General features: G+C 40.0%; 1 protein-coding gene across 3 annotated transcripts in view; it reads right to left on the bottom strand.

Moving 5' to 3' along the window:
- Positions 1-15,143, bottom strand: part of Sur (Sulfonylurea receptor) — a 30,199-nt gene that overhangs the window by 10,206 nt on the left and 4,850 nt on the right. For 2 of the 3 annotated variants that reach the window (XM_074087985.1, XM_074087986.1), the window contains exons 2-15: positions 13,622-13,764; positions 11,359-11,737; positions 8,415-8,648; positions 7,989-8,321; positions 7,665-7,865; positions 7,144-7,444; positions 6,858-7,039; positions 6,431-6,761; positions 6,237-6,342; positions 5,490-5,641; positions 3,651-3,895; positions 2,429-2,644; positions 1,452-1,597; positions 458-577 (exon numbers count right to left, since the gene is read on the bottom strand). In XM_074087985.1, the coding sequence (XP_073944086.1) occupies positions 458-577; positions 1,452-1,597; positions 2,429-2,644; positions 3,651-3,895; positions 5,490-5,641; positions 6,237-6,342; positions 6,431-6,761; positions 6,858-7,039; positions 7,144-7,444; positions 7,665-7,865; positions 7,989-8,321; positions 8,415-8,648; positions 11,359-11,737; positions 13,622-13,758 (3,083 nt within the window). In that variant the 5' untranslated portion in view covers positions 13,759-13,764. The remainder of the gene's footprint in view (positions 1-457; positions 578-1,451; positions 1,598-2,428; positions 2,645-3,650; positions 3,896-5,489; positions 5,642-6,236; positions 6,343-6,430; positions 6,762-6,857; positions 7,040-7,143; positions 7,445-7,664; positions 7,866-7,988; positions 8,322-8,414; positions 8,649-11,358; positions 11,738-13,621; positions 13,765-15,143) is intronic. The other variant, XM_074087987.1, reaches the window with a different exon arrangement.

Below are 15,143 nucleotides of genomic sequence, written 5' to 3'. Positions count from 1 at the left end.
GCATCATTGGTAAACGCATGTGTTCTCTAATTTGAACTCCTCATTTTTTTTATTCGAGTGGATGGTAAACGAGCAAGTGGGTCTCCTGATGGTAAGAGATCACCACCGCCCATAAACATCTGCAACACCAGGGGTATTGCAGAGCGTTGTCAACCTAGAGGCCTAAGATGGGATTCCTCATGTGCCAGTAATTTCACCGGCTGTCTTACTCTCCACGCCGAAACACAACAGTGCAAGCACTGCTGCTTCACGGCAGGATTAGCGAGCAAGATGGTGGTAGCAGTCCGGGCGGACCTTGCACAAGGTCCTACCACCTGCAATTGTGAAAACGTCTACTCAATATGTACTCGTACCACTACTCAATAATTGGTTGAAGAATGTTAGTGAATGAATGATGCCTTAAAAGTGATTTTTCAGTAACATATAGGCAACACAACTGAATGTTGAGCATGCACACCTGCCAAGCGTGTGATGAGCCCGAGGCCTCCGGAGTAGTCGCCGCAGCAAACTGGCCTCGCGTCGCAGCCCCTCACAAGATTCATCAGCACTCACCGCGCGGCGTACATCCCTACGCCATCTGCGGAAATAATCGCAGAAGAAGCTTCATAAAAACTCGTTATAAATTAAACAACATGTTGGATTGTATTGTATTGCCATTCCATACAACAAGGAAACGCAGCGAGCCTTATGGGCACCCTTCTGCCCAATAATAGCGATCTAGTCATGATATTTCTAGGTTAAAAAAGTAAGAATAGGATAATAGAAATATTTAGGAGAAAAAGTAAGAAAAGATGGAAAAGAATAAAGAGATATTAAATGAGAAGAGAGAAGACAAAGGAAAGAAAAGAAAACGTCTCCAAAGAAAATAAAAGGTCTCAATAGTTATTTGTGTCACAAGGGAGCAAAATGGTGTATTTACGGCGAGGGCGTACATTGAATCCAGAATGTAGCGAAGGATTCTATAATAGAATCCTGAGCGTAGCGAGGGATTCTAAAGTAGAATCCTGAGCGTAATGTTAACGCCCAAGATGAAAATAATTTTGCTCCCGAGTCGCAGATACAACTTTTCACACCGAGCATTAAGAAACTTGAAAAAAAAGTTCTAAATATTATTAAAGAACAACCAGCATAGAAAATGGCTTGGCTTTACAATTATCAACTTCAAAAAATGGCATTTACAGTAAAACACTTAGAAAAGCCTTGAACAGAAAATTTGCACTTTGCTCCCTCTCGTCAGGGAGGAAAAGTTACTTTTCTGAAGGAGAGGTGTGAAAAATATAAAAAAGTTGGAGAAGGTGAAAGAAAAGAAAGAAATCTCTCTCGTCAAAGAACTCTCAATGGAAGGCTGAAAAAACGAAATGACAGCTTCAGCTAAGCTGTTGCTCTTTGGGGTTACTCATCCGATGTGATGCTACTTCAGTCTCAAAGTTATACTAGTAATGAGTAGTTACTTGTGATGATGCACGGTCGGTGGAGGCGATGAGAACTGTCGGGATAACGAAGGTCTCTGACGCAGCGTGGAGCGCCGCCAACTGCCACCGGCGCACGTCGGCACTTCGGTCAGCAGGTGGGCCCCCGTCGCTTCACTGATGCCCACCTATGGACACAGCAACAAAGTAGGTTCAGCGGTATATAGATGTGATGAGGTAAAAACAAACAAAGGCTTACAAACTTTCGCATTTAGGTATAAATAAAAAAAATAAAAATATTAATGGGATATGACAGCGATGGGGAAATAGATTTAGAGATGGGCCATATACAATAATTACAATATTTCCGCGGGGCAGGGAGTATTTATTGAATAATTTTTATTCTAATCAAGTAACAACAAAAATAAATCATATAGGTATCTATAATAAATTTATTGTTTTGATGTGCTGGGTCGGTGTGAAAGATGAAATTTTGACTGTTCATTAATTAAAGCGTTGAAATGAGGCTCCAAGTTACTTGAAGTAACTCGTAAATAACCTAACCAACAAAAAGTTGGAAAACCCCGACTTTGTCACTTCAAAGTTCAATATCTCAAAAACGGCTGAACCGATTTTGGTAAAACATGTGTAAGAACCATCGTTAGAAAACATGTTTAGAAAACAAACCCGCATTCAAATCGGTCCACCCGTTTAAGAGCTACGGTGCTACAGACAGACAGACATACAGATACACAGACACACATAGCGGTCAAACTTACAACACCCCTCTTTTTGCGTCGGGGGCGGGGGTTAAAAGCACTTGAGATGACGAGATGAATTTAGATGATGAGTTTTGATCGCGGGCCGGATTAAATCTTGTCGCGGGCCGGACGTGGCCCGCGGGCCGCTATTTCCCCATCCCTGGGATATGAGTTTAAAAACTTAAACTTTACTAGAAATGATTACCTACATAAAGGGATTGCTCGACCGACGTGCCCTTAAAGATATGTGTTCCGTACCGTGGTATCGTCCGACATGGTCCTGTAGAAGCGGGCGCGGCTGAGCGCGCGCACGAGGCGAGTGCGCTCGCGCGCGGAGCCGCCGGGAGGGCCCGCGCCGCCGCGCGCCGCCGCCGCGCGCGCCTCCGCCGCCCGCCGCGCCCAGCGCGCCAGCGCCGGGTCGCTCTCGCTGGGCCGCCCGAACCCCACCACGCGACCGTCTTCCATCGCTATCACCTTCGAAATGTTAAGACCTTGGTCAGGGATGGTAAATGAATGGCAAGCGTGCCAGTTGTGCCACGTGACAAAGTAATTCGAGCACGCCACTAATCATCGAATGCATGAATTTTAGTAATTGTTTTATTTTCGTCCATGCAACTACGAAGTCAAGAACGAAATTAAGCAAACTAAATGGAATGAGGGTTTCTTGACAGGCGCAATATAGGTAGATGGCGTTAGAAAGCAAATTTTATTTTGAGATTCTAAAAAGGGACCTGTATCAAAATAAAGTTCACTCGGGTCCTAATCACTCGACGTCTTCGTAACTACTCGAGACCTGGCTGCAATGTGATCAAAAATCAAGGCAATTTTTCTTTCTCTAACCCAGCCATAAAAAAAGTCAAGTTTATCTTGTTTGCTTTCACACAACCCTGAGATTATTATAAGATATCGGTTACATGCTCATTCTGGCGTGAGTTCAGTCCATCATTCTGGTTTACTGACATTCAAAATAGATTAAATAAGAACATTTAGGATTCGATTTGTAGCATTCGAACATGGCGGATGTACTTATCTAGACAATATCTAATTTTGCTATTTATGTTTCTTTGGCTAGTTGAAGTATAATTTTGATAGTGTTTTATGCGGCGACTAACCTTAACAGTGAACAGTGCAAATTCTATATTGCTCTCGTGTCTCTGACATTTTTTAATGCGCAAGTTGTCTTCACGTGGCTTCTGGAATTTTACTATCAAGTTGCAAAAACTACAATCACCGTACAACGTCCCTCTCAAAACTCTCTTTGAGTTTACTTTGACACTGGCGAAATTGTCCTATTAATTAGGGCAGAAAAGCCATATTTTAAAAGAGAAGAAGAACAAACAACATTTAATTTTTATGAATCTGGATCGAGTCAATCAGTCCGTGAAGAACACATAATAATTCTCTCCTCATTCTTACCAGAATGATGGACTGAACTTATGCAAGAACTTGGTGTGTAACCGACGTGTAACGTCAAAATTACCAGGTCAGCATAGTGCAGCAGTTCGAGCCGGTTGGTGGCGAGCAGCACGGCGGCGCCCCGGCGCGCGGCGGGCACGAGCGCGCGCGCCACCACGTGCCGCGCCAGCGCCGCGTCCAGCGCGCCCAGCGGCTCGTCCAGCGCCAGCAGCCGCGCGCCCGCGTACAGCGCGCGCGCCACCGCCAGCCGCACGCGCTGCCCGCCCGACAGCGGAGCGCCGCCGCTGCCCAGCTGCGTCGCGTCGCCTTCTGTACGTCAGGTACGTTTTTTAATTACATGCATGCTTATTTATAATAGAGCGAACTTTAGTTGTTTTTTCGATAATACGTATACCAATAATAATATAGACAGCTACAGTGCTGCAGATTTTTTTTAACAGTGTCCCTATTTAGTTCGACTTGTTTACAAAACTGTACTCAAGTTTAGAAAGGATGTAATAATCAAACAAACGTTTAATTTGGCTGAATGAGGGCTATCGTTTTTTGTCTCACTAGATGGCGCACTGTTGCGTGAGGTTTTTAAGTATGGCTTTCAAAGTCTTTAATACGGGCGTGAAAACAAAGTTTAGATTAAAATCATATTTAATACACCTTAAAACCGTACCATAAAAATATCGAGCATGCCACAGTGTTGCATAGTCCCCGTTTTGTTCGGAAAAAAGTGAGGACAAAGGTTTCCGAAAGACAAAACTGTCTCAAAATACAGACATTCATTGTCCCGGAACGCATATTTGCCATAATTAATTGTAGATATTGCAAAATATTCTCAAAATTATTCTAATTATAAATAAACCCGCGTAGCTCACCCAAAATCTATGAGATTTGACGTTTCGGAGACCTCACGCTACACTAGCGCGTCTAGTGGCGCATTCATACGCGATAGCCCTCATTGTACACAAAAATTCTCAAAAAATAAGACAAACAAACGCTTCCATGAAGCTTGGACGGTAGGTAGGTGCATTAAGTTACGCCTTGAACGACTTGTCTGATTAATTTGGCAGTCGAATCTCATGACCTAATTTTCACATATTTCTAATTTATAATTGCGGACGGGCGACCATGATGAAACTATAAAGGTTACTTGTATAATAGAACTATGCGTAATAAAGATACTTAGTCTCACAAAATCGTGTTTTTTGGCATAAAATTTTGTGCATGTCAATGTTGGTACGTTACAAGAGGTCCAATAATAACATTTCGTCAGTAATAAAAGCAAGATTAAAACTTCAACATTGGATAACAAGTAGGTATGTGATGTGACTCACATCAATAGTAACTAAGCCATGCGTGTAACAGTACCTAGAACAATGCGTTTTTATATTCCCAATCGTAGTGGTGCTCCGATTCAGTTTGTCAATCTTACCATGAGCAGCGAAGCAATCACAGGAAGCAACGCTCCATAAAATATAGGTAAGTTTACCACGAATACGAAAGTTTTACGGACTAATTCATCAGTTTCATAATTATTACATTTTACTTACATACCTAATCATCCAAACTCATTATGTTTGAGCTGCCTTAAGGGCCAAAGGCACTAGGCCCTAGCAGCTAAAAAAAAAAAAAAGCTAGGGCCTAGCTTGTATTTAATTGATTTTAGCTTTTTTTATAAGACATGCCTTAACATACGAGTAGATATAATGGCAGCGTGCAGTTGGAAAAAATCCATCATGGACGTTTGGGATAGAAGGGCACAGACAGTGCCGGACTCTTACCCGATAAAAAACCCGACTGCAGTCCTCAACTCCCTTTAAAAACTCATTATGTTAGTTATGAGTATGTATACAGATGGAACTCCAATTCAGCCGAGCTGGTCTACCATGTGGCAGCCACTTAAGGTACCTACCAGGTAAAAGTTGTAAGTCCGGTCTGAGGCCGGTGGCCCGCAGGATGCGTGCGTATTTGCGCGGGCACCATGCGCTGTCCATGACGATGTTGGTGCGAACTGAGCCTTCCAGCAGCCAGGGCGGCTGCCCCGCATACCACGTCGAACAATTACTGAAAAAATATTGGATATATAATGGCTGCAACTGCAATGTCTATATTCCTAAAAGGTAGGTCACAGTTAGTCAAGCAGAGGGTCATAGTATTTATTTAATAATTGCATACACATGTAGTTATATTGGGACGGAAGGTACATAGATATAGGTAAGACATGCTAATGCTACCCTTACAGGATGCAAAAACGTTTGATAATATACATTTGCTGTTGATTTGATGTTTATGGGCGGTGGTGATCTCTCTTACCATCAGGAGACCCACTTGCTCGTTTGCTATCCAGTCGAATAAAAAAACCCTCATGTGAAATTTTGGTCTGTTGTTGCACTTTAAATTTGGAGCCCATCAGCTAAGTCTTAGCATAATACAGGAGTCAAGTGTAGAGGCGAAAATAAGTAGGTATCACAACTGCCATATTGTTTTCCTTACGAATACGTAGTCTTGGGTAAAGCTATTTTTTCATTGACGTCTTTAGATCTGAGAGTAGGTGTAGGTGTTATGAAAAGGAAAACAAAACATTGCATTGATCAGTCCTATTTTAAAGAGGGCGAACCACTGAATAATTTAAGATAATCGATCACACGTTTCGACATACCCGTTCCAGCAGACGTCACCTCTTTCGATGTACATTTCTCCTAAAGTACAAGATAGAAATGAAGTTTTCCCCGATCCGGTTGCACCAACGACCATTATAAGTTTTCCTGTTAAAGATAGGACACATTATTAAATTTATCTACAATAAAATTAACTACTGTTTTCAATATGGTGTGACAGAATCAACCAGTTTACCTGCAGGAATATCTAAATGGTCAACTTCTAGCAACGAGTCATTTTTCAATCCCCAAGTAAATGCTGCATTTCTAAACTTAACTAAAATTTCTTCCTTATCGTCTGCAGTTGTAAACATATCTTCGTCTGAATACTGATCGCTGTTTGGATCGTCAGACTCATTAGTGTCTACGACATTGTTGTCCAAAGAATTATCTTCCGGCTTTATGTCAACAAAAGCAATGTTAAATTTATCAGACCTTTTTCTCTGACAAAATGCAATATTTTCCTCTTCTCTAACATTATTTGACTCAGGAAGATCTAAATATTCTTTGATTCTGTTTGTGCTGACCTGGAAATGTCATAATCATCTTCATTCACTCGTAGTGCGAGTCCATTGAGAATGTTTACAATTATAGTAGCTGAACAAACACTCGTGACGTCTTACCAAAGCCTGAATCACCATGAGCACAGTCACCGGCAAGATAAGCAACGGCACCGATAGCTGATTGAAAAGTGCCAGCCCAGTAAAAATGTTTACTGCCGTAAATGTGTTACTGTTATCTAAAAAGTAGTACACTGTGAAGGTGATCACTGTTACCAATATTGTGGATGCTTGAGTTGTAAAGGCTGAAAAATAAAAGTGAACTATAATTTTACAAATATACACCTAAATTAACACATTATGGATAATAACCCATAAATAAATAACTATTTTGCTACGTTATACGTACTTAAGCAGCTCCAATAAATCGATTCTTTATTTAGAAACTTCAACTCAACTTCCCTCAAGTTAAGGATTTTTTCGTTAAAGAGATCTTCCCAGACGTAAAGTTTTATAACGTGCATTCCTTGCAATATCTCCGTTAGTTTAGAAATCCTGTGGTCGGTGCATTTTCCGATCTCCTTGGAATTGTCAGATAATTTCTTGCCTATGTAGAATTGCAAGGGAGTTATGAACAAAATACTTGCAGCTGAACCTATTATTGCGCTTACTCCCAATTTTGTGTACAACAGATATAAAATAACAGCCACCTGTAACACCATAATTTTTCAACTAACGCTAAATAAGTGAATAATTAGACAGGTTGATTCCAATAATTGTAGACTGCACATGCTACGAAGTATAATATAATGTATGAATTAAGTTATACTTAAATCGATAAAATATGAGATGGCAATGATATATAACTATTCAAATAATTAAATTGCCCGGGCATATTTCTATCAGTAGTATAGAGGAGGTAGGGTGTACCTTGAGTGGTATAGCCCATGTATAATGGCAGATCCCGACGCAGGACATGACGTTATACGTGTCCTGGGAGACCAGGTTGGCGAGTAGCCCCGCCTGGGTGCTGCCCGAGTCGGGCGCTTGCAGCAGCGGCGCTTCCTCTTCCGACCCCGGCGTCGCTGCCGACCACGGTGCCAGCCGCATGCATTTGTCAAACACCATGCCCTGTTCACGTCAATTCAAAAGTGATAGCTAAAACACACACTGAATTATCTTTTATTCAGAAGCCGTATCATAAATTTTCTTGACAAAAAGGACCACAAGCTGTAAGGGAGTAAAAGCACTTACTTGTAAAGCTGTTTTTAACCGAGTTCCTTCCACGGTTACTAAGTGTGTGGAGTTCTGTGATAGAAATCCCTGGCCAATCAGCGCTAATGTCACTATCAGAAGCATTATGTATCCATTACTCAAAAATTCTTGAATAGTCACGTGACTGTTTATGTCATATTCTTGCCGTGGATCTTGAATGAATTGAATGACAACTGCCAACCCCAAAGGCGGCACTACGCCTATTAGGTCACTGAATAATTTGAACACTCCCGCAATGTAAAAATTTGGCCACACCATACGAATGTAGCAACTCCATATGCTTGGAGAATTGTTATTTTCCAATTTCGTTTTCTGCAATAAAATCAGTAAAATCACAAACAATTAGTATGTAGGTACCTACCCACTTTACAAGTGGATAAACAGGATATAAAGTTGTAACCTAACCTTTTGATTATTATAGATCCTCTTCAGCTTGGTGTAATGTTTAATTGACTTTTCTACTTCTGGGAGTTCCCCCAAATCATCTTGTTCCAACGGTGACACATAGCCCCTGTAGAGTAGCGGGTTTAACCAGTAAAATGAAATCTTTGAGTAAAAGTGGCTGTCGTTGTGCAAATAAGTGACGTCGCTTAAATTATCTGTTGAAGATTTCTGATCCTTTTGAAATCGTTTTGTTACCTGTAACAAGACGACGAAATTTTCACACAAAGGAGGAAATTAAACTGATAAAACAGCAGTATTATAATTCGAAAAAAAAATCTGTCTACTTATTACTGATGAAATTAAACCTATACTCTCTACAGTAATAGTACCTACTCTGTAAAGTTTACGACCAAATGAGTTAAGGTCCTGGTTAGGTACCGCAGGTACCTAGAGTACCTATCCAATTAACTAAAATAAGCACAATGCATGTGCATTAGGTGGTGTAAAAATACGATACGGTAGTTAATGCCTTTGGCTTGATATAACACACCGAAATTCACAAGATACCTAATAGATAAAGTGTGTAAGTACATAAGTATTTAAAGTATTGTCTAGGATAGATGCCGGCGCCATGGAGTATCTCCATGGCGGCCGTCTGGCGGCACCCGGGCATTGGTCCGGGCCCGCTCGCACTCCAACTAGCGATAAGTATGTCCGTAAATAATGCCGCTCATTGATTGACTCACGTAAAATTAAAACCAGCAAAGTGCGTGTCGGGCCAGGCGCAGTGAAGGGCAGCAAATATTCATTAGGTATTAAATTTGATCGACTTATTACTCGTTAACTTGTAAAGCTATGATTGACTTCCTTTTAAATTCGTTATATGTGCTGTCATTTTTAATTTTCCAAAGCAACGACTTCGCTTGTGAGATACTGACTCAAATAAAAATTTGTGCTTTAAAAGGTCACAGCTAGTACTTGCAAACCTATTATATTATTTTTGAAAGATCTATGCAACGATCCCCCACAATTTCATCCACTTTAATTGTAGTTTTTTTATTAGGTACTTTGTGGGCATTGTAAACATAATTAAACTCGTGAAAAATTACATCTTTCTAGCACTAGCCGCGGACGGAACTATTACGAAACCCTAAAAATGTTTAATGGGATGGTATCTTTTATCAAAACGTAGTTTGATCACATCACAATGACTTTAAACGACAAAGTGACTCAGTTTCATTTAAAATAAGTGTCTCAGTTAGCACGCTTTAATTTGAGCACGAGTCAAGCGCCTTACATGCACAGCAAGCATGACTCAGGTTCTACCCAACTCGATAAGTGACTTATTGTTATTTAATGGGATAAGTGAGTTCTAGAAAGTCTAAGCCTTTCTAATAGCCGGGAAGCTGACTGGCAGGACAGCGCGACTGCAGTCGCACGCAGGCATCGGAGAATTACTTAGCTCCAGCTAGATCAATTAATGTTAAATGAACAACAACAGTCATGATCCATTAACCAGTAAACAATAATTAAGTGAATTTATTCTTCGTCATGATTCTTATGATAGTTTAATTACAGCAAGCTCAAATGCTTATTATCCAACATAAAATGTTGTGAGTCTTTAATTGAAGTTTGCTCAAGTGAAAAGATATAACTTATAAGTATCTACAATAGAAGAGACAGCTAGTGACTTGTTTTCGTAAATTAAATTAACATGAGATGACGCTTGATTTCTTCTTTATTTAGCCTAATTACTGAAAAATGTGCACATTATTATGGGTTATGGTTTATGTTATTATAGTCATGCGTCACAACGCTTACTCATTCTAATTTCAAACAATTAAGTCTTCGATTTCGTTTTGTACACACTTCCTGGTTGTAATTCGATTAGTGTATAGAGTACATTAATTTTTAATATTATTTACGGATGGGTAAATACACAAGATGATTTGTCATCTGTGATTAAAACAGGAAAAAAGAAATTAAACGCAATTTACTTACGGATGTTAATCACGAGTGAGCAGGCGTGAAGCGTAACGTACAATACCCACGTACCTACATCGTGTTTGTTTGTGTTTAATCACCGGATAGTAAAATAAGATTTGATCGAGAATGGTGTATGAGATGTCATAAATCGTGCACAGCATACTAAACCCAAAACAGCAGCGTATACGGGCAGGCGACATGAATATTCGATTTTAGTGTAATACTTATAACAAGTTTTAGAGATTAGATGGGCTATAAAAGTCTCTACATAGTAAATGCAGGCATAACAACAACAAACGGCCGACAAGTGTACATTTTGATGTGCATAATAAATGAATGCGAACGATAGGGTGTTTTTAGGTCAATGGTGCTCGGAAGGAGCGGCGGTGGGAGCCCGCTAAATGTGTGCCACTCTGTTCGTGTTTTAAAAGTGGCATAGACATTCCTCTGCGCTACAGCTCGAAGTGATATGCCAACACGCATTATAATTCTCATCAAGCTATTATAATGCCGCTCCACTTTCCGTTTATATCACATACTTACCCACTGATTAGCATTTTACCTGTGAAGTCACGGCGATGGTTATTCACCCTTTAATATCCTACTCGTACCTACTTCGTTTTATTTGACATTAAAAATAAACACTTTGTTTTTCAATACCTTACTAAATTTTGGAAATGAATTAATGTAGGTATTAACATTTATTATTGATTAGAAGTTACTCGTACCTAAAATATTTTTTTAGAAACATCTTAACATTTTTACTTCTCTATCTTATTTTACTTAACACTAATACCTAATGTAAATCTTGTTAATCCGCACTCGCAGACATAAATACAGGCTTCGCCTAGTTCGGAGTCTAAAGGATAATAAATTATTTATTATTATTACGTTTCTATTATTAAGTACATTTTAATGTTAAATGAAACGTGTTTTGTAAAGTATGCTAAAATAGTGTTTAGTAAAAAAAAATTGTCACCTCATCGTAAAAACACACGCAATCGACAGCAGATACAATCAGCGCCATGAACATGGAAACTGTATAAACGTAGATTTCTATATGATTTGGCGAGGGTTCGTTTTCGAAGCATTCCCACAATATAGCTGCATTAGAGAGTGCGATGAGCATCCAGTATATGGCGAGGTAGAGGAGCGAGGCAGCGGAGCGCCGGGTCCAGAGGGCCACGTGGAGGGTTGCGGCGAGGAGCCAGGCGGGCAGGGCCAGTGCGGCGGCTGCCAGGGGCGCCGCACGCGTCGGCCGCAGCGCCGCCGCCGCCGCCGCGCAGCACTGCGCCGCGCCCAGCACGAGGCTAGCCACGCCTCGGACGTTCTGACCTCGCCACCGTTTCGTTGTCCTGCTGTGAAGTAAAAATAACCGGGTAGGTAAGTGCGAGTCGGACTCGCACACGAAGGGTTCCGTACCATTATCTATACAACATTAGACATTAAGTACCTAGCAAATTTCAACTGTTTAGCTATCACGGTTCATGAGATACAGCCCGATGACAGATAGACGGACAGCGGAGTCTTAGTAATAGGGTCCCGTTTTTACCTTTTGGGTACGGAACCCTAAAAACCAATTTGAATACGATACGATGAGATGATCGAAGTGCAATTGATAGCTAATGTTACTCCTTGTTGCCCAATTGTCTAACACTCTGGGACTCGCGATCACATTCACCATCTCTTTTTATCTTCATCTCAGACTGTGTGACAGAAAGAAGTGGTGAAAACGATCATCATTCTGAGTGCTAATGCAATGACAATAAGGCCTCTGGAATCAAATTCGGATATTAACCATCAGATCAGATCAGATTCTAATTTGGCTAAATTTAGGTTCATTCTAGGTAATAAATAAAGAGTATGAAACTATTACTTAGGTAGTCTATCTTAGCATTGGGTCATCTTGGAACACGTTGATGTCTTTCATACCAAATTTAGGAAAGTCAAATGAAGGTCACTGATTAAACTTTGTCAAAAAGTTATTTTTGGTTAAAGTAATTTACATTTCATTTTGAAAAAACGAATTAGAATAAGCAAAAATACTTTTCGGCTTTCAATGAAGCACTTATAATGACAGTAATAAGTGTGAGTCAGTTATATATACCCATGTATGGCCCATGTATCACAATAAATGGACATACATACATTTTGCGACACTTATCATCACTGACATCACATGAAACAATTTTGTCAACTCCTTGGGAATCGAATTGCTACAGCGCCATGTCACTGTGCCTACTGAGCCAAATAGACATGGACGATTCGACACTGGGAAATCGGCTACGTATTTATATTCAGACACGATCGTCCCTATGTGTAGCGTTAGCGACAAAGATTACACAAAAAATATCTAAAATTGTCAATCCTTAGGGAAATAACCGTCTCACGTCTTTAAACTAGTTTGGCTCGACATGTTTCGAGCTCATTCGTTGCTCTTCATCTCGAAGCACTACTACTATTCTCCGGAGTTATCCGGTTTATTCATTATGTACCGCAAAACGAGGCTACTTTGCACCAATTTTTGCTCCAAATTTCGTAATCTTTGTTTTATTTTAAAAATTATTGTTCTGGGGTATGTTCATATATGTATTTATGTAAAGTAGATCACCCCTACTATCATGCTGGCTTGCTTAAACTACGTCATAATGTTGTTTTAATATATATATATTAAAACTTTAATTTAGGAGCAATGTTACCAGGCGTTTGGGTAACTATGCTACTGAATTTAATTTCATTCATAATTCATACTAGGAGGCGTTTGTGTATTTTAACCCCATCATTATCATTGCACTCTGTCTTATCACTGTACAGCATCTGACAGGAAAAGAAAAGAAAATATCGAAGCAAAAATTGAAGTTCAGTGTTGCCACTTTATTGGGAAGTGTATCTGGTACCGGGACTTCGACCTGCAAGACATTTTAAACAAAATACAGAACTGGAGCATAGTTACCCAGTGGGGGGCAAAGTAGCCTCATATTACGGTATGACATTTATGACTGAGTCTGACGCCAGTTTTACGTTCAAAACTGTCAATTGTGATTTTGAATTGTTAATCGTTAATATTTCGAGAGGCGACGGCGAAGCGGAAGACGAAGAGACGGCAGGCCTCGCACTAGATGGACTTAGTGAGGGTTGCGGGAAACCAGTGGATGAAAGTGCCAAGTTATCGTTCTGAAGGGAAGGCCTTTGTTCAGCAGAAAACGTCTTCCGGCAGATGATGATATTTTCAATTATTTTACCTGTGGAGCGGTTTCTTCTTGCAGCAGCAGAGGAGCGCCGTGGCGACACACGCGCAGTACAGGTGCAGCGCGTGCAGAGCGGCGGCCGACGCGCGCGCCGCGCACGCGCCGTCGCCGCGCTCGCACACAGCCTCCATCACAACCTGAGGAGTTGAGGGAACGAAAAATCAAAGTAGGTTATTACAGCTCAAATTAATCAAAATTAATCATTCGATTAGCTGACAAGATTAATAACAGCTGTAATTTACAATTCCTCTACTCGCATTTGCGATTAATGCGAGTAATACGTAGGTAGGTACCTACTAAGGTTACCTTCACGTACCTTAGTATTTCAGATTAAGCACGATTATTATACACTTTCAAATAAATATCATGGGACACTTGACATCAATTGACCTAGTCCCAACTAAGCAAAGCTTCTAGGTACTATGGATACTAGGCAACGGATAAACATACGTATATAGATAAATACATATTTACTTAAATACATATTAAACATCCACGACCCGAGAGCAAATATTCGTATTATTCATACAAATATCTGCCCCGGCCGGGAATCGAACCCGGGACCTCAATACATATGAATGGTACCTAATTTATTCGAAACTTAACGATTAATAGCAGGTAAAATACCTTGAAAATATTCAACAACTACATTAAATCAATCGCTATAGCTATAGCATTATAGTTCATCATTTCATCAACCATCACTATCAACAAAGCTGGGAATCCCATCTCGTGTATTGTATGACACAATTGTAACTGTTTGTAGCTTCCTACATATACAATCACGGCACCTTCCTAGTCAACCACAAATTATTAATGTGGGAAAAAAATATTTCAAAGTATTTATTTGTGAAAATATTTTCCTCTATCCTTTTTGTTGAAATAAATATTATAGTTTTACTACTAACTTTATCCGCGATTGATGAACCATGACCTATTATAAGCTATTGTCCGTTCCGTACCCTCTTTACTCGCAGAATATGTACCTAAATAAATAGATACAGTTTATGAAATATAAATTGGTACTTTGTTACCTATGTATTTAGTGAAGCATAAGATGGTCGGTCAATTAATATTTCCTGGACTATACGTGTTCAGAAGAGTGTCGAAGGTTTCTGACGTCATCGTATTGGCAAATTTGACATGGAGTAGGTACGCATGACGGCATGATTTACATTTTACATAATATTAGTCGGTTGCTCACCAACCATGCACGGGTAAGCTAACCCCTCATTCGTAAAAGAATGGTAAACTGCTACTTTAACCACAGAATAAGTAATAGTACAAGTACTTTAACATTAATTTGTCCTTATGTGATAAAAGCAAAAATCGAAGCAATACCTGGTTACCAAATACGACAGAACAGAAATACGAGTATGGTCTGATAATAAGGCTCCCAGGCTAGATGATTTCGAACAGAAGTACAATTTTACGTAATTATTGCTAAATTAAGACGAAACTATTTTCGATTGAGTGTTACTACTAAAACTACACTACTATAGCTACTATTTAAAAA

Source organism: Choristoneura fumiferana, chromosome 5, assembly GCF_025370935.1.
Source record: "Choristoneura fumiferana chromosome 5, NRCan_CFum_1, whole genome shotgun sequence".
Lineage (NCBI taxonomy): Eukaryota > Metazoa > Arthropoda > Insecta > Lepidoptera > Tortricidae > Choristoneura > Choristoneura fumiferana.
This window is presented reverse-complemented; position numbering and strand designations above follow the sequence as displayed.